The sequence below is a fragment of the Nerophis lumbriciformis genome, linkage group LG22, assembly GCF_033978685.3.
Source record: "Nerophis lumbriciformis linkage group LG22, RoL_Nlum_v2.1, whole genome shotgun sequence".
Lineage (NCBI taxonomy): Eukaryota > Metazoa > Chordata > Actinopteri > Syngnathiformes > Syngnathidae > Nerophis > Nerophis lumbriciformis.
The window spans coordinates 1,499,068-1,522,458 of record NC_084569.2 but is presented as its reverse complement, the minus strand read 5'-3'; the positions used below and the strand labels follow the sequence as shown (position 1 = coordinate 1,522,458).

General features: G+C 43.7%; 2 protein-coding genes across 13 annotated transcripts in view; both read left to right on the top strand.

The window, feature by feature from the left end:
- The window catches only part of xpnpep3 (X-prolyl aminopeptidase 3, mitochondrial), a 24,092-nt gene extending 19,915 nt beyond the window's left edge, over positions 1-4,177 (top strand). Inside the window, exon 13 of one of the 2 annotated variants that reach the window (XM_061974505.1) lies at positions 4,039-4,177. The gene's annotated coding sequence lies outside the window, so the exon portion shown is untranslated. Of the gene's footprint in view, positions 1-3,917; positions 3,936-4,038 lie in introns of those variants that run through there. The other variant, XM_072915819.1, reaches the window with a different exon arrangement.
- Positions 4,178-5,093: 916 nt separating this feature from the next.
- ep300b (E1A binding protein p300 b) overlaps positions 5,094-23,391 on the top strand; it is a 71,133-nt gene continuing 52,835 nt past the window's right edge. For all 11 annotated transcript variants that reach the window (XM_061974502.1, XM_072915818.1, XM_072915816.1 and 8 more), the window contains exons 1-7: positions 5,094-5,242; positions 9,627-10,216; positions 12,497-12,652; positions 18,388-18,664; positions 18,786-18,899; positions 21,715-21,957; positions 22,038-22,137. In XM_061974502.1, coding sequence (XP_061830486.1) covers positions 5,149-5,242; positions 9,627-10,216; positions 12,497-12,652; positions 18,388-18,664; positions 18,786-18,899; positions 21,715-21,957; positions 22,038-22,137 — 1,574 coding nt within the window. In that variant the 5' untranslated portion in view covers positions 5,094-5,148. The remainder of the gene's footprint in view (positions 5,243-9,626; positions 10,217-12,496; positions 12,653-18,387; positions 18,665-18,785; positions 18,900-21,714; positions 21,958-22,037; positions 22,138-23,391) is intronic.

Sequence of the window (23,391 nt, the reverse complement as noted above, 5' to 3'; positions counted from 1 at the left end):
TCAACTACAACTAAACCTGTCATTTGGACTCATTGCATGAATCACACATGAAGCGAGAAAGGGATACGTATTCCATCCATCCATTTTCTACCGCTTGTCCCTTTTGGGATCGCGGGGGGTGCTGGAGCCTATCTCAGCTACAATCGGGCGGAAGGCGGGGTACACCCTGGACAAGTCGCCACCTCATCACACACAGATAGACAGACAACATTCACACACTAGGGACCATTTAGTGTTACCAATCAACCTATCCCCAGGTGCATGTCTTTGGAGGTGGGAGGGGCCTATACCCAGGTGCATGTCTTTGGAGGTGGGAGGGGCCTATACCCAGGTGCATGTCTTTGGAGGTGGGAGGGGCCTATACCCAGGTGCATGTCTTTGGAGGTGGGTGGGGCCTATCCCCAGGTGCATGTCTTTGAAGGTGGGAGGAAGCCGGAGTAGAACCCACGCAGTCACGGGGAGAACATGCAAACTCCACACAGAAAGATCCCGAGCCCGGTATTAAACTCAGGACTACCCAGGACCTCCGTATTGTGAGGCACGTGCACTAACCCAGGGGTCGGGAACCTTTTTGGCTGAGAGAGCCATGAAAGCCAAATATTTTAAAATGTATTTCCGTGAGAGCCATATAGTATTTTTTTAATGTGTGCATTTTTAACTAAGACCAACATTTTTAGAGTATAATAAGTCTCTTATTCTTTTTAATAACATTGTTATTCTGAAGTTAACCAATAATAAATCAAATACTTCTTACCATTAATGAACAAGTGCGGAAGAAAACGGATTGATGGATTAAAATGCATGAGAATGTTTTATATTCTGAACGTTATTTTTAACTGTGATTTCCAGCAGAATTATTCATTACTTATGGTGTTAAGCAATGTCAGCTAAGATTGATCTGAGAGCCAGATGCAGTCATCAAAAGAGCCACACATAGGTTCCCTACCCCTGTGCCACTGTATTATTTCAGCATATTTATGTCATAAGTACAACAGGAAATGTTCAGACTATCAAAAGTATTTATTTGGGTATAAAAAAATGTCACATATTTGACAATCAAGGCATGAACCTAACAATCCAAGTTTTGTTTCCTATCACTAATAAGCAGCGTAAATGTGTGGTGTCCAAACAGGAAGTGTTGCCTCTATCATAACACAACACATAGCTCCGCCCCCTTCAAAGTCACTCTCCAGCAGGGTGTCCTAAGAATTGCTATTGCGACATCCAGTGGACACATTTAGAACAGCAGTTTATTTCAGCCCAAAAAATCAGCTCATTTTTATTCTTAGCAAAGCCATCTCACGGGCCAGATAAAAAGCTGCTGTTATATGTTTGACAGCACTTTGAGTTACTGTATATTGGCATACATCTGGCATATTTTTAAAGAAGATGATCCATATATATTTTACATGTCTTTAAATGTCACTTTTGGTCTTTCAAATTATTAAAGAATTTTGATTTTGGTTTAATCCAAAAACCTTACTAAAGGAAAAGATGCAAGTACAGTAGTACCTCAATGTTAATTGGTGAGCTCTTAATTCAAAACACTTGTATATCAAATCAATGTTTCTCATTAAAATTCATTGAACTCAATTAAATGTGTGCTTGCCCCAACACCCAAAAAAGCACAATTTTAACATGTAACAGGCCTTCTAAAAAGAAAACCACATTTTTAGATGAAACATATCGTAATATACAATAATAATAATAATAATAGACTGTATTTGTGTATTACAATATTGTAATAGGAAGACTAAAATAGAGTATAGTATAAACAACTGCAGTACGGTAGTTTTATGAAGCATTTACTTTGGAGAGTGGACATCTTCGGTATCACCTTCCAGTTGCTACGTCGTCAAACACTCCATCAGCAGCTTTGCCTTATTTTCAAGCCTAACACCTAACCCTGAGGGTTAGGGATATATATTTATTGTATTGACATCATTGGCTGGTGTTCTGCATTAGTATGGTGCAGACTAGGACTGATACCTTCTAGTTGCTTAATACTTTCAGTCATGTTTTTGATTCTTTTTTGCTTTAATTCAATGTACATCATCCACTTTTTCTCCTCCTCAGGACTATCCTTCACTCTCACTTTCTTTGTTGGAAAAGAGGGTTATGTCGATGTCTAGCTATAAGATAATGCTAGCCAGTGTATTTGGCGGGGTTGACTGACATTTGCTACGCCAACTAACGGGAGCGATGCTTGTAACTCAGATTTAACTTCAAGAATAGCAATTAGCCAAGAGACCGTTTCGTCTGGGCATTAAAAGTACTTTAATGGATTATACAAAAATTAAGGACTTAAATGTCATTAAAGTGCATTAAACAGGATGTCCAGAGGCATTAAAAAAAGTATACAATTGTAGACCTGAGGTGAATGAGCGTAGTGAAGCCTCCAGTCCAGGGGTGATCAAACCTTTTGACTGGGGGGCTGCATTGGGCTTAGAACAGTTGGCCGGGGGCCCAAAGCCGACTGTATGCAAAGTAACGATTTATGTATGTATATATTTGTGTGTGTGTATATATATATATATATATATATATATCATTATTTGTGCTGGTTTCACTTTTGGCTGAACTTCTTTTCATTGAGGGCCACATTGCAGTCAGGGGGCCGCATATAACTGTGAATAATAAATGACTATTAATTGTCTGAGCAAATGTGAGGGTCAAAAGTATACATACAGCAATGTTAATATTTGCTTACATGTCCTTTGGCAAGTTGACCTGCAATAAGGCGCTTTTGGTAGCCATCCACAAGCTTCTGCTTGACCACTTGACTACTAAATTGCTGCAGTTCAGCCAAATGTGTTGCTTTTCTGACATGGACTTGTTTCTTCAGCATTGTCCACACCTTTAAGTCAGGACTTTGGGAAGGCCATTCTAAAACCTTCATTCTAGCCTGATTTAGCCATTCCTTTACCACTTTTGAGGTGTGTTTGGGGTCATTGTCCTGTTGGAACACCCAACTGTGCCCAAGACCCAACCTCCAGGCTGATGATTTTAGCTTGTCCTGAACAATTTGGAGGTTAAAGTTAAAGTACCAATGATTGTCAAACAAACACACATTAGGTGTGGCAAAATTATTCTCTGCATTTGACCTATCACCTTTCATCACCCCAGTGAGGGGGAGCAGTGAGCAGCAGGGATGGCTGCGCCCGGGAATAATTTTTGGTGATTTGATAATGGCTCCCATTTTTATAGTCCTTGTTATGACTTGGCCGATCTCAGGACGGACACTCTAACCACTGGGCCACTGAGTAACTAATCCTCCTTTTTCATTGTCCCATTTAAAGCAGCAGTTCCATTGGCAGCAAAACAGGCCCAGAGCATAATACTACCAACACCATGCTTGACGGTAGGGATGGTGTTCCTGGGATTAAAGGCCTCACCTTTTCTCCTCCAAACATATTGCTGGGTATTGTGGCCAAACAGCTCAATTTTTGTTTCATCTGACATCACATGGACAAAGATAAGACCTTCTGGAGGAAAGTTCTGTGGTCAGGTGGGGCAAGAGTTGAGCTGTTTGGCGTTTTGGCACTGTGATGAGGTGGCGATTTGTCCCGGGTGTACCCCGCCTACTGCCCGAATGCAGCGGAGATAGGCTCCAGCGACCCCGAAAGGGACAAGTGGTAGAAAATGGATGGATGGATGGCATTATAATGAAACTTTTTCAAAAAAGCTTGGAAAAGCTCCACCTAAAAACGTATTTTTAACAATAGATTCGTCGAAAGGTAATCATATATTTTTATTTTAATCGATTTTTGAAAAATAATTAATCATTTTAGACTGAATCGTAATTCGGATGTGAATATATTTTTATTGTGCTCCCCCACTGAATACAATTCTTTTTTTCTCAGCCATTGGAGAAAATAAAAGTATCAAAGTGTCCCCTGCGTCCTTTGAATTTTCAGCGTGGCGAGCAGTGTCGACCGAGCGTTTCCGGAGTGTCCCGAACGCTTCCGAAGACTCCCTCCTCTTCACGCCTAATGTTGCCTCCCTCCCCCTCCCCCTCCCCCTCCCCCCGCATCACAGGAGTAGAAACAACAAGCCGCCATTTTGTTTGTGCGGACTGACCGTCCGACCGAAGGAGATCAGCGAGGGAAGGAGAAGGAGCGACTCCGGCGACCTGCCACCGACGCTCGGCTGGGAGAGAACCGGGGCGAAAAAGGCAAACCGAGAGAGGGAACAGACGCCACCGGGAATAGAAAAGGCGGCCGTGGAGGAGGAAATAGTGTGAGGTGTTTGCGGAAGAAGGCGACATATCACAACCAGGAGGGGAAATTGCGGAAAAAAGGGCTGCTCCATAAACATGACAATTAATAATGTGTGCGTCGCGGAGGAAGGAAATAGTCCGCATAGACAATGATAGAAATGCACTGCTGGCGGGTTTAAAGAGAAGGCATCTCCATCACAAAGACTCACTCATTATTCTTACATTTTCATGCAATCTTCTGCTGGACGACACATCTCCGCCACCAGCGAGTGTTTCTCCGCCACCAGCGAGTGTTTCTCCGCCACCAGCGAGTGTTTCTCCGACCTTACAACTTCCACCAATAAACCCGCAAGGAAAACCACTTCATTGGATCAATATGATTGGCAATTAGCGCCAACGTCGGCTGCGAATAAAGTCTGCTTGTTGATGTTTTCTGACAAGTTTCTCTGCACGTTTGCATGCAGCGACGTTAGACTTCGTGCAATATATCAAGTGGACACTTTTTCCTTTTGCACGATCCCGATAATCGCTGCGAACATGCAGGCACCAGTTGATGACATTTTCACACCGGGATTCTGCAGCAATGTGTGTCCGGGGCGCTGAGGGTCCCCCCGGCCTTGCATGAGACTTTAAAAAAAAGTTTTGGTTTTTTTTCCCCCAACTGTTTTGGAGGATTTTGCGTTTGGACTCGGGATTTGCGTCGCCGACTATGGCGGATAAGAGCGAGCACAGATCCTGGGACACAGCGGCCGAGGCTCCATGACTCCACCTTCCAATCTGCGAGGAAACTAACTCTCCGCCAGGGGAGGAGTGGGCTGCTCTCTCCGTGGAACACTCCCCAACATCCCCTCCCGTCCCCCGAGCGGTGGGGGGACGATCACAGGCCTCTGTGGATATAAAACTTTTTTTTTGTGGATTTGTCCAAAAATATGGCCGATAATGTCTTGGAGTCCGGCCCGCCTTCAGCCAAGAGGCCCAAGCTGTCCTCGCCAGCTCTCTCCGTGTCTGCGAGTGATGGAAACGGTATGTATATATGTATGTTTATATGTATTTTGATGCACATTTCTCTTGTTTATCAGGAGAAACTCACATTTACGCATCTTGCAACCCACGCCGAGTTGTAAGACTCGGCCACACGCGCGGTCCTAACATAGTTTGCTTTCAAATAAAAAGTATGTTTTGCAAGTCGTGTCGTTGCGACTTTTCTGTTTTGAAGCGTTAGCATGGAGGCTAACTAGCTACCTCCAAACAATGGAAGAGTCGCGTCGCTCCACTCGTCAAGAGTTTACTTTCCGCCTTTCGAAGTGAGCAAAATGCACCGACACCATATAAAAATGTCCAAAAATGCGCGCGTAGTGTGAGAAAATGAACCCAGCGCTAATTTATCGCCAGCATTTGAAGAAGAAGGGTGCTAGCTAGCTAGCTAGCAGCCGGCGCAAGTTAGCCGGCTAGCTAAACAAACCAGCGTCGGTTCGCTCAACAGCGTATAAGCACAACTAAACACGTCCAATTTGCTGAAAAATAAAGGCCAATACACGTTGAATGGTCGACGTTTTATTAGCAGCGAAGACATTGAGGATTAGCGGACAATTGTCGTAAAGCAGCTAGCCATTGTTTGTGTCTACATTATGAGCCAAGTTGCGCAAAAAGCGCACAAAATCGCGACCCAACGCCAGGCGTCGGTTTGTTGTTTTTAATGGTGTTGGTGTTCACAAAGGCTCGCCGAGCACTTGAAAGCGTCTCGTTGCACGTCTCGAGTCCGAGTGGTTTTCACTTTTTGTTGGAGCGACAATGCCACTCTCTGCCTCCATTGTCTGGATGCGCAGTGGCGATGCGCCGCGGCTGCTGCTCACTTTTCCAAATAATCCATCTTCTCCTTTTGCAAAGTGCTGGACTTGACTAGAATCCTTTACAGCGTCCCAACTTGAACGCTGTAAACTTTTCTTCTTTTCATGCATCCTCTGATTATTAGAGACGCACCAGTGTGCCGTGGGACATGATGTCATTTCACCTATTTGGGTTAAACATATTTTTTGCAAAGCAGTTATTATAGTCTGCAAATGATGTGTCGGTGCTGTCTAGAGCTCGGCAGACTAACCGTGTAATACTCTTCCATATCAGTAGGTGGCAGCCGCGAGCTAACTGCTTTGTAGATATCAAAAACAGCGGGAGGCAGTGTGCAGGTAAAAAGTTAAAGTACCAATGATTGTCACACGCACACTAGGTGTGGCGAAATTATTCTCTGCATTTGACCCATCACCCTTAAACACCTCCTGGGAGGTGAGGGGAGCAGTGTCTAATGCTAAAACCAAAAATAAACAAAAGGTGAGTGCCCCTAAGAAAAGGCATTGAAGCTTAGTAGCTTAGCTTCTAAGTAGCGAAGCTTAGCTTATGCAGAACAAAACTAAAACTGAACTGGCTACAAAGTCAACAAAAACAGAATGCTGGACGACAGCAAAGACTTACTGTGGAGCAAAGACAATGTACATCCGAACATGACATGACAATCAACAATGTCCCCACAAAGAAGGATAAAAACAAGTGAATATTCTTGATTGCTAAAACAAAGTAGATGCGTGAAATATCGCTCAAAAGAAGACATGAAATTGCTACAGGAAAATACCAAAAAAAGAGAAAAAGCCAGCAAAATAGGAGCGCAAGACAAGAAGTAAAAGACTACACACAGGAAAACAGCAATAAGTCATGCATGCTTGGTTATGCTTTAAAGTCATATCCAACAATGACTTTTTACTCTCAACTGAGTTGAGTTTTTTAACCATTTGTGCTGCTGGTGTGCCTCTGGATTTGTTCTATGAAAAAAATGCGCATTGGTTCAAAAAAGGTTGAAAAACACTGCTCTAATAATCATGCAGCTTATTTTATGCCAAATGTTTACGAATAGTCTTCCTGTAAATAGTCTTCTTTGAAACGAGATAATGAAGGGTTTATTCAGTCGTATTCATCATATTTTCAATACAATGAGCATCATTTGCATTTCAACTCACATAGTAGCTTATAGAGGTGGGCATCTTTGGCCACCTCATAATTCCATTACGATAACTGTGGCCGCAAGGTGGTTGGTGCCTGTCGTGGCGGTAATCCTAGAACCCGCTGGACCAGCGGTAAGGGATGCCGTCAAGCTGAAGAAAGAGTCCTATCGGGCTCTTTTGGCTCATAGGACTCCGGAGGCAGAAGACAGGTACCGACAGGCCAAGCGGTGTGCGGCTTCAGCGGTCGCGGAGGCAAAACTCGGACATGGGAGGAGTTCGGGGAAGCCACGGAAAACGACATCCGGACGGCTTCGAAGCGATTCTGGACCACCATCCACCACCTCAGGAAGGGGAAGCAGTGCAATGTCAACACCGTGTATGCTTAGGATGGTGTTCTGCTGACCTCGACTGCGGATGTTGTGGATCGGTGGAGGGAATACTTCGAAGACCTCCTCAATTCTACCAGCACGTCTTCCTATGAGGAAGCAGGGCCTGGGGAATCTGTGGTGGGCTCTCCTATTTCTGGGGCTGAGGTTGCCGAGGTAGTTAAAAAGCTCCTCGGTGGCAAGGCCCCGGGGGTGGATGAGAGCTTGGTCCGCATTGCCGGCAGTAAGTCGGACCCGTTTCCAGTGAGGGTTGGACTCCGCCAAGGCTGCCCTCTGTCACCGATTCTGTTCATAACCTTTATGGACAGAATTTCTAGGCGCAGTCAGGGCGTTGAGGGGATCTGGTTTGGTGGCTGCAGGATTAGGTCCTGATGGCTTCATCTGACCAAGATCTTCAGCTCTCACTGGATCGGTTCGCAGCCGAGTGTGAAGCGACTGGGATGAGAATCAGCACCTCCAAGTCCGAGTCCATGGTTCTCGCCCGGAAAAGGGTGGAGTGCCATCTCCGGGTTGGGGAGGAGATCTTGCCCCAAGTGGAGGAGTTCAAGTACCTCGGAGTCTTGTTCACCAGTGAGGGAAGAGTGGATGGTGATATCGACAGGCGAATCGGTGCGGCTTCTTCAGTTTTGCGGACGCTGTATCGATCCGTTGTGGTGAAGAAGGAGCTGAGCCGGAAGGCAAAGCTCTCGATTTACCGGTCGATCTACGTTCCCATCCTCACCTATGGTCATGAGCTTTGGGTCATGACCGAAAGGACAAGATCACGGGTACAAGCGGCCCAAATGAGTTTCCTCTGCCGGGTGGCGGGGCTCTCCCTTAGAGATAGGGTGAGAAGCTCTGTCATCCGGGAGGAGCTCAAAGTAAAGCCGCTGCTCCTCCACATGGAGAGGAGCCAGATGAGGTGGTTCAGGCATCTGGTCAGGATGCCACCCGAACGCCTCCCTAAGGAGGTGTTTCGGACACGTCCGACCGGTAGGAGGCCACGGGGAAGACCCAGGACACGTTGGGAAGACTATCTCTCCTGGCTGGCCTGGGAACACTTCGGGATCCTCCAGGAGGAGCTGGACGAAGTGGCTGTGGAGAGGGAAGTCTGGGCTTCCCTGCTTAGGCTGCTGCCCCCGCGACCCGACCTCGGATAAGCGGAAGAAGATGGATGGAACTCTAACCGTGTGCTAATTTGTGGCCTCTGTCGTTCATTAAGAAGTTTGACCCGCCATTTTGAAAAATGACCACCATTTGTGTTTTAAACTCACATTGTAGCATATTTCATTGTGTTGAGTTGGTGTTTTCATTGTGCAGAGAATAATAACAGTACATGTCTTATGGTATTGTATTCCAGTAATCCATAGTCTATATGTTTATTTCGTTTTGTATAAAAGTAGGTCGAGCCACTGCATACCTCGGCGTGACGATATGACAACTTCATGTCACAGTTATTGTTATTGTTGAACATGCTTAAAAAGTACTTATACGCACACTGAAGTCTTTTTATTTTTAAAACAATGTATCTCACATTTATTTGTCTGCTTCTCTAGGAAATTAGCAATATTGCCGTGAGTTTCTCAAAGTGTGGTAATTTTATGTAAATCGTAACTTAACTATTTATTTGTTAGTATAGATTACTCATTGGGGTTAGGATTTATAAAGAGCTGCTTCTTTCTACTTCTTTTCAGACATGTTGCAATTGAAGAAATGTGCAATATCATATTGTAACTGTATGCATGTCCGAAATAAACAACAACAATTCATCTCAATTGAAAAAGGCGATACTATCTGTCTTGAATGTTACCACGGTGTATCATTATACCGGTAATCGTTACATCCCGACACCGGTGTATGGCTTCTCTCGTTCATTCAAGGTTTTACGGTACTTGCCATTCTCTGCGTGACGTGTCTACAAACTAATAATCAGGAAGGGATGAGTCCAGATGTTGGCCAAGTAATGCAACAAAATGATGCTATTTGTTCTGTTAGCGGACGCTCCACTACATCTTTTATTCTGCTGCTTGGTAAATGCTTTTTTCTTCCTAGATTTTGGTTCACTCTTCGACCTGGAGCACGACCTCCCAGACGAGCTCATCAGTTCCTCGGACTTGGGACTGACCAATGGAGGGGACATCAACCAACTCCATACCAGCCTCGGAGGGATCGGCGTGGGCGGAAGCCAGGATGCCGCCGCAAAACACAAACAGTTGTCGGAACTTCTGCGTACTGGCGCGCCACCGCAGCAGGGGGGCACTGCCTCCAACAGCGCGGGGCCCGGGGCTTCCATGGGCATGATGGGAGGCGTCGGCATGCCCTCCGGCGCACCTCAAGTCCTGGGCCCCCACGGCCAGCAGCAAGCCGGACTGATGCAGCAGGTGGGCATGGTTGGGGGGGTGGCGTCGCTCAACCGGGCCATTGCAATGATTGCTCCCCAGAAGGGCAACGGCGGACAGCACCAGCAAAGCTTGATGGCGGGGCACGTCATAAACGGCTCGTCGAGAATGGGCTACCCAGGCGGCGCGGGCATGGCTAACAACAGTAATCTTTTAGCCGAAACACTACAGCAGCAGGGTCAGCAAATGGGCCCCGGGGGTCAGCCGGGGATACGACCACAGCAACCAGGAGCACTGAACAAGGTAAACACTTACAACTTGTTTACTTCTGTTTTGGAATCAAGCAGCTAAAATGCACCAAACATGGATAAGTGTGGAGTGTTTCCCCATCATGCATTGTAATGGACTTAAATGGGTGCACTGAGGAAAAACGCCACCTTTGAGGCGTCCACACTGGAGAATAACTCAAATTAACGCCATTTTTAAAAATTCAATTGTAAGTAGGGATGTCCGATAATGGCGTTTTGCCAATATCCCATATTCCGATATTGTCCAACTCTTTAATTACCGATACCAATATATTAAGTCGTGGAATTAACACATTATTATGCCTAATTTGGACAACCAGGTATGGTGAAGATAAGGTACTTTAAAATTTTTTTTATATAAAATAAAATAAGATAAATAAATTAAAAACATTTTCTTGAATAAAAAAGAAAGTAAAACAATATAAAAACCGTTACATAGAAACTAGTAATTAATGAACATGAGTAAAATGAAGTGTTAAAGGTTAGTACTATTAGTGGAGCAGCAGCACGCACAATCATGTGTGCTTACGGACTGTATTGATATATATTGATATATAATGTAGGAACCACAATATTAATAACAGAAAGAAACAACAATGAGTGTAGATGGAGGAGGGAGGTTTTTTGGGTTGGTTCACTAATTGTAAGTGTATCTTGTGTTTTTTATGTTGATTTATTTAAAAAAAAAAAACAATACCGATAATAAAAAAACGATACCGATAATTTCCGATGTAACGCATTTATCGACCGATAATATCAGCAGGCCGATATTATCGGACCTCTCTAAATGTAAGTAATATAAATATTACACGAATAAGGTATTAAAAACATAACATTGAGAGAGTAATAGCAGAAATAATAATGATGAAGATAGAAAAATACTCCATACAATAATAAAAAACAGGTGATTAGTGAAAAGCCTGATTAAAAATGTGTGTTTTTAGCCTTTTTCTTTATTTAAGTATAGTCCTGAGTCTCTCTGGCTGGCTGTTCCACAGGTGGGGGCCATCCTCTATCATATGAAGTGCTTTATTGAAACAATATATGTACTGCTAGTCTTTCACGGGTGGTGGTTGATATGCGGTGATTGTGGTATTGAGGCTCGCTGCTGTACGGTTAACCCTGCTGGTGAACATCCCATTCTACATTCTACATTCTACAACTTGAATACATGCTGGGGAACAATAGTCACAATCACAGTATATAGTATTGGATTCAGCTGTGCACATTAGGTACGGTTGTATTTTTGCCTCATTCCTGTGAGAACCCTGCGTGTGACTGAAGCATTAAGGAACCGGTGTCAAACTCATGGCCTGGGGGCCACATCATTTTATATGGCCCACGAAAGCCTGGAAATGTTATGCCTTAACAAAGTACTTTATCTTCTCTTACTAAATGTATTCATTCTTCCCATTTGACAGAAAAAATACACAAACTGCATGCGGGGCCATATCTTTTCATCTAAAATGCGCCAAATATTATATTGTCATACATTCCCAAAAAAATGTTTAGTGAAAGTAACGATAAATACTTAAATATGTTTGACTTATGATTTAAAAGCAAATCATCCATCACAGTGTACACTGTAAATATAGTTTTACAGGAAAAAACTGTGATATGTGATAGGCTGCTGCCCCCGCGACCCGACCTCAGCTAAGCGGAAGAAGATGGATGGAAAATGTGATAGTTTTTTTCCAACAACAGTATCACCATAAAACAATGGTATATATTTGGGCAGCTTCGTTGGCAGAATTTTACCGTAAAAAGTTTTTCCGTTTATAGTAATGCATTGTACAAAAACACTCATAGATTTAACATTAAAAAATCTCAGCTTAGTCGCCAGAATTTTACCATTACAAAACAAAACAGTGCTAAATTTTGGTGTCCGAGCTATTGTGGTTTTTTTTGCAAAACCTACAGATTTTTTTTACAGTCTATGTAAAAAATTATATTTAATAATCAAATGTTTAGAAAATGGTGCAATTACATGGTGAGGCCAATTATTTGATATTATTCACAAAGGGCAGCCATTAAAACAAGTTTGACGCCCTGCATTAAGGAGTGGGTCCATCAAGGGCTAGTTGCAGTGTGCTCAAACAACCACCAGGTCGCACCTGTGAGCAGATAATACTTTATCATCTCTTTCTTTCAGTCCTATTATGTCAATAGTGAATTTTTCACTCGCACTGCACGTGAGGGATGAGGCAAAAACGGCCCCAGGCCCACAGCATGTGCCTGATTTATCAATATAACATTTTCTGCTGGCCACCCACAGATGAATATGATGGCCAATGCGGGCCCCTATGGTGGTCCCTACGGTCAGTCTGCTGGAGCCGGGCTGAGCCCACAGCTCCAGAACAAGGCTGGAATGCCCAACAGCATGTTCAACATGGACAAGAAGGTCTCAGCGGGTCAAGGCATGCCTGGAATGGTAAGAAAATGTCTGCTCCTCACTCTTGTTCTGGTCATCTATCCATTCATTTGTTTAATTGTTGAATAATAGACACTTTCCAGCCATGCGTCTTCCAGGGGAAATAGTTGGAAAAAACAAGGACACATTTTCTTACAAATGCCCATTTCATTGAAATTGCACTTTTTAACATAAACCACTGATTAAACAAAAAGGCTTTCTGATAAAGTAACATTTTAGAAATATATTATTATTTGAGACGTGATATTAGGAAACCATTTTCTTTTACTGTATTACATACATATTTTAATTGATTGACAATGTACTTAAGACATTCATAAACAAAAAAGTATTAATTAAATGGTTTGATTTTAGGGCTAACAACAGTTTTTATGCTAAAGAGGAACTGCACTTTTTTGGAATGGTTCACACTCTTCATGAGAGACAAGAAGACATGTTTTTCTAACATGTGATCATGGGCTGCGAGCAATGCAAATCCATTCTGTCTTGAAATAACTCAACAATACTTGTATAGTAAACAAGATGTAGCGACATTGTTATTGTAAGAGTGAACACTTAAGATAGCTTCTGCATCAGCCTTTTAAGTTTGTGATAGGACTTGTACTGAGTGAACACTATCATCATTCATATTATAGTGACTTACTGTGTTCGCTCAAGCTGGCCGCGGTCCTTTCCAGTTGATTTTAGCTAGGTGGAAAGAAGTTTCTACCACTAAATCAGTTTGTCTCTGACTCTCTCGGCTTCCGTCGGCTCCGTCGCTTCACCTTCTCTTCGTGTTAGCTTAGCTTCTCCCTCCACATTTGTTTTAAAGCAACACTCGAAGCGCGTTGCTTCCTTGTTTAAAGTGTCACCTTTATGTTTGCTTTTGAAGCCCAAATACCTCCGTATTGTACTTCACACACCTTCTTTGTTGTTTTTTGCCATTCTTCCTCTCCAAGATGTTATGACTTGTATGCAATTTGTGTGCATACAACATCATGCGCCTCGGCTCTGTAGTCAGCGACTCACAGCTGCATTCACATGAAAGATTGGTACCGGTACTTTCAGAGGTGGTATAGTACCGATTTCAATCAATTAGTATCGCGGTACTTTATTAGTACCGGTATACCCAACAACGCTAATATATAGATGTATACATAGATAGATCTCTAATTTTATATATGTGTATATATATATATATCAAACCAACACAACAAGGGAGTAATAGCTCAACAATCTCTTTTTTTTATCCAAACACAACAACATTACAGCAAGCTAAAATGTCAAAACTGAACACACACACAAGTCTTGTTGATGCGCTCCAAAAGCAAAAAAAAAGAAATCATTTTTACCTTGTGTCTGGGAAGATTTGAACATTCTGGGAGTGTCCGAGTTGTAAAGGAGCAGTGGATTAATTTAGCACAAACTAGCAGCGTGAGGCGATCCTTCATCAGCTTGTGTCCAGGTAGTGCCTTCTCCTCTGATGTAATAAAGGTCTGCTGTGTCCGGTCTCCTCACAATTAAAGACTTGCTAGGGAACAAACAAACCCCTCTTCGCTGATGAAATCCTCCAATAACTGAGCTAGCTAAAATGCTGGAAATAAATGAGTCAGAAGTGCTGCTAGTGTCGATGGTCTAGAAAATGGCCGTACCGATTTGTACGGGATGTAAACAGGATGTGACGTCAAAATAGCAGCCCCCATAGGGCTTCCAACGGCACACAAAATCTATGGATGAATAAGTAAAGGTTTGGTGTACACACAGAGGCATATTTGGTGCCATGTATGGATGAATAAGTAAAGGTTTGGTGTACACACAGAGGCATATTTGGTGCCAGGTAAACGTTTGCCAACCCAAAAGAAGACATTTGGGAATGGAGGTTCCACTGTATATACTTCCATTACATGGTGTATATAAAACCTTGATAGAGGGTTATGAAGTTGTTTAGAGGGCTTTGAAGGCAACATAACGGACTCCCATTCGCCGCATCTTGCAAGCTTATTTTTAGTCTTTACAATCCTAAGAAAAGTTTGTTCTTGTCTCTCATGATTGTGAATGAGGCAACATTCCTCCCAAAAAGTGCAGTCCCCCTTTTTAAAGGGGTGATCGTATGCAAAATCAAATTTGTATTTATATTTATAAAACAAGCCGTTTGAAGCGTTAGTCACGTTGTTTGCTCGCGTTACGTCAGCAAATATCTCCAAAAATGGTTTACCTGACCAGTTCTGCTTCAACTGCCATTTACATTCAGTCGTAATCAGTAAGTGCCTTACTTTTCTTTGCCTTCTTGTTGTGTAAATATAAAGGGTGATTTCTCCTAATGTGCCCGATTGTTATGTTGTTGGATATGCCAAGTCTGTTCCACCGTGCACACCTTTCACCACTTTGTCTTTTTCTGTGTCAAATAATCACTCAACCTTTGACAGCTTCCACATCTTGTTTTAGTGCTTTATACTCCATCCCTCACCTAGCAGCTTTATACTCCATCTCTCATCTAGCAGCTTTATACTCCATCTCTCACCTAGCAGCTTTATACTCCACCTAGCAGCTTTATACTCCACCTAGCAGCTTTATACTCCATCTAGCAGCTTTATACTCCACCTAGCACCTTTATACTCCATCTAGCAGCTTTATACTCCATCTAGCAGCTTTATACTCCACCTAGCACCTTTATACTCCATCTCTCACCTAGCAGCTTTATACTCCACCTAGCAGCTTTATACTCCACCTAGCAGCTTTATACTCCATCTAGCAGCTTTATACTCCATCTCTCACCTAGCAGCTTTATACTCCATCTAGCAGCTTTATACTCCACCTAGCAGCTTTATACTCCACCTAGCAGCTTTATACTCCACCTAGCAGCTTTATACTCCACCTAGCAGCTTTATACTCCATCTAGCAGCTTTATACTCCACCTAGCACCTTTATACTCCATCTAGCAGCTTTATACTCCATCTCTCACCTAGCAGCTTTATACTCCATCTAGCAGCTTTATACTCCACCTAGCAGCTTTATACTCCACCTAGCAGCTTTATACTCCACCTAGCAGCTTTATACTCCACCTAGCAGCTTTATACTCCATCTAGCAGCTTTATACTCCACCTAGCACCTTTATACTCCATCTAGCAGCTTTATACTCCATCTCTCACCTAGCAGCTTTATACTCCATCTAGCAGCTTTATACTCCACCTAACAGCTTTATACTCCACCTAGCAGCTTTATACTCCACCTAGCAGCTTTATACTCCACCTAGCAGCTTTATACTCCATCTAGCAGCTTTATACTCCACCTAGCACCTTTATACTCCACCTAGCACCTTTATACTCCATCTAGCAGCTTTATACTCCATCTCTCACCTAGCAGCTTTATACTCCATCTAGCAGCTTTATACTCCACCTAGCAGCTTTATACTCCACCTAGCAGCTTTATACTCCACCTAGCAGCTTTATACTCCACCTAGCAGCTTTATACTCCATCTAGCAGCTTTATACTCCACCTAGCACCTTTATACTCCATCTAGCAGCTTTATACTCCACCTAGCAGCTTTATACTCCACCTAGCAGCTTTATACTCCACCTAGCAGCTTTATACTCCACCTAGCAGCTTTATACTCCACCTAGCAGCTTTATACTCCATCTAGCAGCTTTATACTCCACCTAGCACCTTTATACTCCATCTAGCAGCTTTATACTCCATCTCTCACCTAGCAGCTTTATACTCCATCTAGCAGCTTTATACTCCACCTAACAGCTTTATACTCCACCTAGCAGCTTTATACTCCACCTAGCAGCTTTATACTCCACCTAGCAGCTTTATACTCCATCTAGCAGCTTTATACTCCACCTAGCACCTTTATACTCCACCTAGCACCTTTATACTCCATCTAGCAGCTTTATACTCCATCTCTCACCTAGCAGCTTTATACTCCATCTAGCAGCTTTATACTCCACCTAGCAGCTTTATACTCCACCTAGCAGCTTTATACTCCACCTAGCAGCTTTATACTCCACCTAGCAGCTTTATACTCCATCTAGCAGCTTTATACTCCACCTAGCAGCTTTATACTCCATCTAGCAGCTTTATACTCCACCTAGCACCTTTATACTCCATCTAGCAGCTTTATACTCCATCTCTCACCTAGCAGCTTTATACTCCATCTAGCAGCTTTATACTCCACCTAACAGCTTTATACTCCACCTAGCAGCTTTATACTCCACCTAGCAGCTTTATACTCCACCTAGCAGCTTTATACTCCATCTAGCAGCTTTATACTCCACCTAGCACCTTTATACTCCATCTAGCAGCTTTATACTCCACCTAGCACCTTTATACTCCATCTAGCAGCTTTATACTCCATCTCTCACCTAGCAGCTTTATACTCCATCTAGCAGCTTTATACTCCACCTAGCAGCAACTTTCTTTGTTTTTGTCAAGCAGTTAATGTCCAAAAAACAATTCATGTTATCTAGGACGAGTACGAACACACTTCACTTCCTGCTTACGGTGTTTCACGCCCCCACCTTGCCGGTCCCGCACTGCGCAGAGGATTCTGGGAGATGAAGTTTATTTACAGACTCGGCCAACGCTAAAGCGCCAGGAAAAAAACTACACTCACCAAGCTTTCGTTTGACACCGTCACACCTCACGGTATTATTGAGAAGAATTTGAAAGCAAAACACCACATCTGGGCTGAACATCCCCCAAATAGTCATTCAAACTAGGGGTGCTCATGTATGTAATACTCCCGCCACCCTGCAGGGGGCAACAGTGAAACATATGTGTCACAATGAAGCAGCAGTAGAAGAATACGGCACTATCGACACTAAAAAGAAAATCAAAGTAAATCGCAGAAATCAGACTTTTAACAGCGACTGGACAACAACTTTGTTATGTCTTTTGTATTTGTGGCCGTGTTGTTTTTTGTCAAACACTCGCAATCAAAACTGGTTGACTACATGTAGCGCTGAATTTGACCAGCAGAGGGCGATAGATAGTACTTTATTGATTCCTTCAGGAGAGTTCCCTCAGGAAAATTAAAAGGGCGATAAAGCTACACCTTAGGTTCAATTTTGTTGAGCCACCTGTGTGCAATGTTTGCTGTGTGTATGTAATATACTTTTGTAATGTTTATATTTTCAGTCTTACAAACCTAATCAAAGAAAGACATATAAAGTGAGGAAGAAAAATAATTCAGAAGAAGGAACGTCAATGACACGAAACTTAGCTTCTGTTTCTTAATGCTGTCAACTATCTGTCTCGCTGCGCACGCTGGAAAGGAGCAGCGAAGGCAGAATAATGAATTTATTGAGAGTGCTGTGTGAAAGCGGATGTGTTTACTTTGTAAAGAAGTAAAGACATCAGTACCATCAATGGAAGGTACTTTCTAATGAAACATCCACATTTTGATGTCTGGCCCCTGAGCATGATGTAGTTAACAAGCCCTGACTAGATAGATAGTACTTTATTGATTCCTTCAGGAGAGTTCCCACAGGAAAATTACAATTCCAGCAGCAGTGTACTGAATTGAGATAGAATTTATAAAGTAATTAATGGAAATAAAATAGAAAATATAACAAGAAGAATAGCAAGAGAAACTATGCAGTAGTGACCATGTAATGAAAATAAAAATGAAGGAAAAGAAGGCTAATAGTGTGGCTTCTATGAAAGATGTGGTGTGTATATTGTAGTGTTCATTCTCCCCTTTGCCCAATATGTCTGCAATCTAAAAAAGCATCGGCGCCTTTCTCCGCCTCTAGAACTCCCAGCAGCAGCCTGCAGGCGTCGGCGGCGCGGCAGCAGCCCAGGTGGGACTCGGTGCTGTGGGGGCAGGTCCCTGCTCAGCGCCCCCTACAGCAGACCCGGAGAAGCGTAAGCTGATTCAACAGCAGCTGGTCCTCTTGCTTCACGCACACAAGTGCCAACGCAGGGAGCAGGCCAACGGAGAAGTGCGGCAGTGCAACCTGCCTCACTGCCGCACCATGAAGAACGTGCTCAACCACATGACTCACTGCCAGGCTGGCAAGACCTGCCAAGGTGAGTCTCTCACAGTCATGTCCACATGGACTCCTCCAGCGTTTGACTACCTCAAAGTCAAGCCTTGCAAAGTCCTCATTTCCTTAAAGTTGTCCCCCTTTTTTCATGTGATCCCCTCCAGTGGCGCATTGTGCCTCATCAAGACAGATCATCTCTCATTGGAAGAATTGCACGCGACATGACTGTCCTGTATGCCTGCCTTTGAAAAACGCTGGAGACAAAAGGAACCAGCAATGTGAGTGTTCCTCTTGATGGCAGCATGTGTGGAGGCCCCGGGCCCCCAAGACAATAAATCACACCATAAATCTACTTGATAAACTTGCCAGCATCCATAAATTGACCTGTCTGTGGCTGCTGCTTCCAAACAGTGTGCAAGAGGGTTCACTCTGTGCATGGTTTATTTAATAGGACAATTAAAGGGAAACGGCACCTTTTTTGGGGAATTGTGCCCATCGTTCACAATCCTGAGAGACAAGAAGACAACAGTTTTCTGGGGTTTTTTGCATTCTAACTTGTAAAAATCGGCTAATGTTAGCAGTCAATTCACCTCTAAATCACTTTAAAATACATTCAAAAAGTGTCAACAATACTTCATTTACGTTGTGTAACCTGTATGATAACCAACTGTAGCAACATTGTTATTGTAAGAGTGAACACTGAGGAACTATTTTTCTAGCGTACTAACACATTGACATACCAAGGTATTAGCCGTAAAAAATAACTATTGAAAGAGATAAGCTACCTTTTACGTCAGCACGGAACATGTTTGAGTTTGTAACACACAACACTGTGATAGCACAACAATCTGTACTGAGTGAACAATCATATTACACTATCTGGAAAGTATTATTTCATCTTTTGTTGGTACACAGCTCATGGCACACGCATGACGTGCTGCATGTACCATGGTCCATGACGTGCTGCATGTACCATGGTCCATGACGTGCTGCATGTACCATGGTCCATGACATGCTGCATGTACCATGGTCCATGACGTGCTGCATGTACCATGGTCCATGACGTGCTGCATGTACCATGGTCCATGACCTGCTGCATGTACCATGGTCCATGACGTGCTGCATGTACCATGGTCCATGACGTGCTGCATGTACCATGGTCCATGACGTGCTGCATGTACCATGGTCCATGACGTGCTGCATGTACCATGGTCCATGACGTGCTGCATGTACCATGGTCCATGACCTGCTGCATGTACCATGGTCCATGACGTGCTGCATGTACCATGGTCCATGACGTGCTGCATGTACCATGGTCCATGACGCGCTGCATGTACCATGGTCCATGACGTGCTGCATGTACCATGGTCCATGACGCGCTGCATGTACCATGGTCCATGACGCGCTGCATGTACCATGGTCCATGACGTGCTGCATGTACCATGGTCCATGACGCGCTGCATGTACCATGGTCCATGACGTGCTGCATGTACCATGGTCCATGACGCGCTGCATGTACCATGGTCCATGACGCGCTGCATGTACCATGGTCCATGACGCGCTGCATGTACCATGGTCCATGACGCGCTGCATGTACCATGGTCCATGACGCGCTGCATGTACCATGGTCCATGACGTGCTGCATGTACCATGGTCCATGACGTGCTGCATGTACCATGGTCCATGACCTGCTGCATGTACCATGGTCCATGACGTGCTGCATGTACCATGGTCCATGACGTGCTGCATGTACCATGGTCCATGACGCGCTGCATGTACCATGGTCCATGACGTGCTGCATGTACCATGGTCCATGACGCGCTGCATGTACCATGGTCCATGACGCGCTGCATGTACCATGGTCCATGACGTGCTGCATGTACCATGGTCCATGACGCGCTGCATGTACCATGGTCCATGACGTGCTGCATGTACCATGGTCCATGACGCGCTGCATGTACCATGGTCCATGACGCGCTGCATGTACCATGGTCCATGACGCGCTGCATGTACCATGGTCCATGACGCGCTGCATGTACCATGGTCCATGACGCGCTGCATGTACCATGGTCCATGACGCGCTGCATGTACCATGGTCCATGACGCGCTGCATGTACCATGGCCCATGACGCGCTGCATGTACCATGGTCCATGACGTGCTGCATGTACCATGGTCCATGACGCGCTGCATGTACCATGGTCCATGACGTGCTGCATGTACCATGGTCCATGACGCGCTGCATGTACCATGGTCCATGACGTGCTGCATGTACCATGGTCCATGACGCGCTGCATGTACCATGGTCCATGACGTGCTGCATGTACCATGGTCCATGACGCGCTGCATGTACCATGGTCCATGACGCGCTGCATGTACCATGGTCCATGACGCGCTGCATGTACCATGGTCCATGACGCGCTGCATGTACCAGGGTCCATGACGTGCTGCATGTACCATGGTCCATGACGCGCTGCATGTACCATGGTCCATGACGTGCTGCATGTACCATGGTCAATATTGAAGTGACTCACTCCTTTCGTCCAGCTGGCCGAGGACGTTTTTTGTCAAAAACTTGAAAGTTTCTCCGCTCTGCGTCACGGAACAGTGTCAACATCCCAGGTGTCTTTGAAATAAGGGAGTGGGAGGGGGAGCGTCCGTCTTCATTGAGAGCCAGAAGAAGTCCGACTGTGTGTATTTTGGCAGTCTGAGTTTCCTCACTCATGCTTGCACTGGCGCATGGTTGCGTTGAGCTGATTACTGACCGTATACCGCCTTTCAGGGACCCATATGCGGTTATAGTCAAGGAACATGTGAGATCAAAATAAAGTGTGTGATTAGTCTGCATTAACACAAGATTTAATGTGATGAGTTTTTGTGATTTAGCATGTGTTAACTCGTTCAAGTTTGACAGCCCTGATTATTATTATATGTTGTGATTACACGAGTGCTTATTTCAAATATTGTTAGTCTGCAATCATTGTTTGATCAGTGATATATGGATGTACATACGCTAAATGATCCACTTTTGTTTCAGCCTCCTCCTGCATCTCTTCAAAACATAACCTTGTTTTTCTTTCCTGCCTTCATCGCAGCGCTTGTCAGCAGCGCAGGGCTCGGTTTGGTGAACTCGTTAGGTTCAGGGGTGTCAGGTGGACAGTCCAGTACTCCAAACCTGAACCCGCCAAACCAGATCGATCCCAGCGCCATAGAGAGGGCCTATGCTGCCCTCGGCCTTACCTACCAGGGCAACCAGATGCAACAGCAGCCTTCCCAGGCCAACATGCCAAACCAGGGACTGCAAGGGCAACCTGGGATGCGCAATCTGAATGCCATGGGTCAGTTTGTCTCCCATGAAAATCAACTGCTGTATAGAGTTTTTCTTTCTGCATTCAGAATGTTCAAATTCTTTATCCAGGAGGAAACTCTCTTGGAGTGAATGGCGGCGTGCAGGCCCCGAACCATCAGACGTCCCTTCTGCCAGATGCTATGTTGCAAAACAGCTTGAACGCGCAGAGGTAGGACTGGCTAACATAGGACTCAAATGTTGAAAGAGCCGTATTGGACCAAAATGACAAAAAACTCATCTGTCTGGACCCGCAAAAAATTCAACATCTTATATAAGTGTTATGATGTAAGTGTCTATATTAGCCTACTATCAAAATGACTTTAAAAGTCTTATAAGTGTTATAATGAAGACAACACATGTTTTAAGTGTCTATATTAGCCTACCGTATTTTTCGGACTATAAGTCGCAGTTTTTTTCATAGTTTGGCTGGGCTCCAGTGCGATTTATATGTTTTTTTCCTTCTGTAGTATGCATTTTCGGCAGGTGCGACTTATACTCCGAAAAATACGGCACTATCAAAATGACTTTAAAATTCTTATATAAGTGTTATAATGAAGACAACACATGATGTAAGTGTCTATATTAGCCTACTATCAAAATGACTATGTGTCGTAGGCTGACGCAAATCTTTGTTGACAGAAATGTACCGTATTTTTCGGATTATAAATCCCCGTTTTTTTCATAGTTTGGCCGGGGGGGCGATTTTACTCTGGAGTGATTTATGTGTGAAATGATGAACACATTAGCGTAAAATATCAAATAATATTATTTATCTCATTCATGTAAGAGACTAGACGTACCGATAGAAGAGGAAGTGGCGTATTGTCTACCTTTGGAGTTGGCAGAGTTGTTTAGAAGTGACACAGAGGTAGAAGATTTCATGGGATTTAGCGATCAGGAGTGACAGATTGTATAGCATGTTCTATATGTTATAGTTATTTGAATGACTCTTACCATAATATGTTACGTTAACATACCAGTTGGTTATTTATGCCTCATATAACGTACACTTATTCAGCCTGTTGTTCACTATTCTTTATTTATTTTAAATTGCCTTTCAAATGTCTATTCTTGCTGTTGGCTTTTAGCAAATACATTTCCCCAAAAAATGCGACTTATACTCTAGTGCGACTTAAATGTTTTTTTTTCCTTCTTTATTGTGCATTTTCGGCCAGTGCGGCTTATACTCCGAAAAATACGGTAATATTTATTCTAGACATTTTTACAACATTGTAAAACATTAGTAAATCTTCTCAGAGGGTGAGATCAATCCTGGAAATGACTGTCTTAGAATGGCCAAAGTTATAGATGTGTGTGTCCAAGTTAAAGGAAACTGTCTTCTAATGGATTTGTTACAATCTTTGCAAGCTGGATAACATTTGCTGTGGTCTGGAACAACATGGCAGAAATGCAGCCAATATTA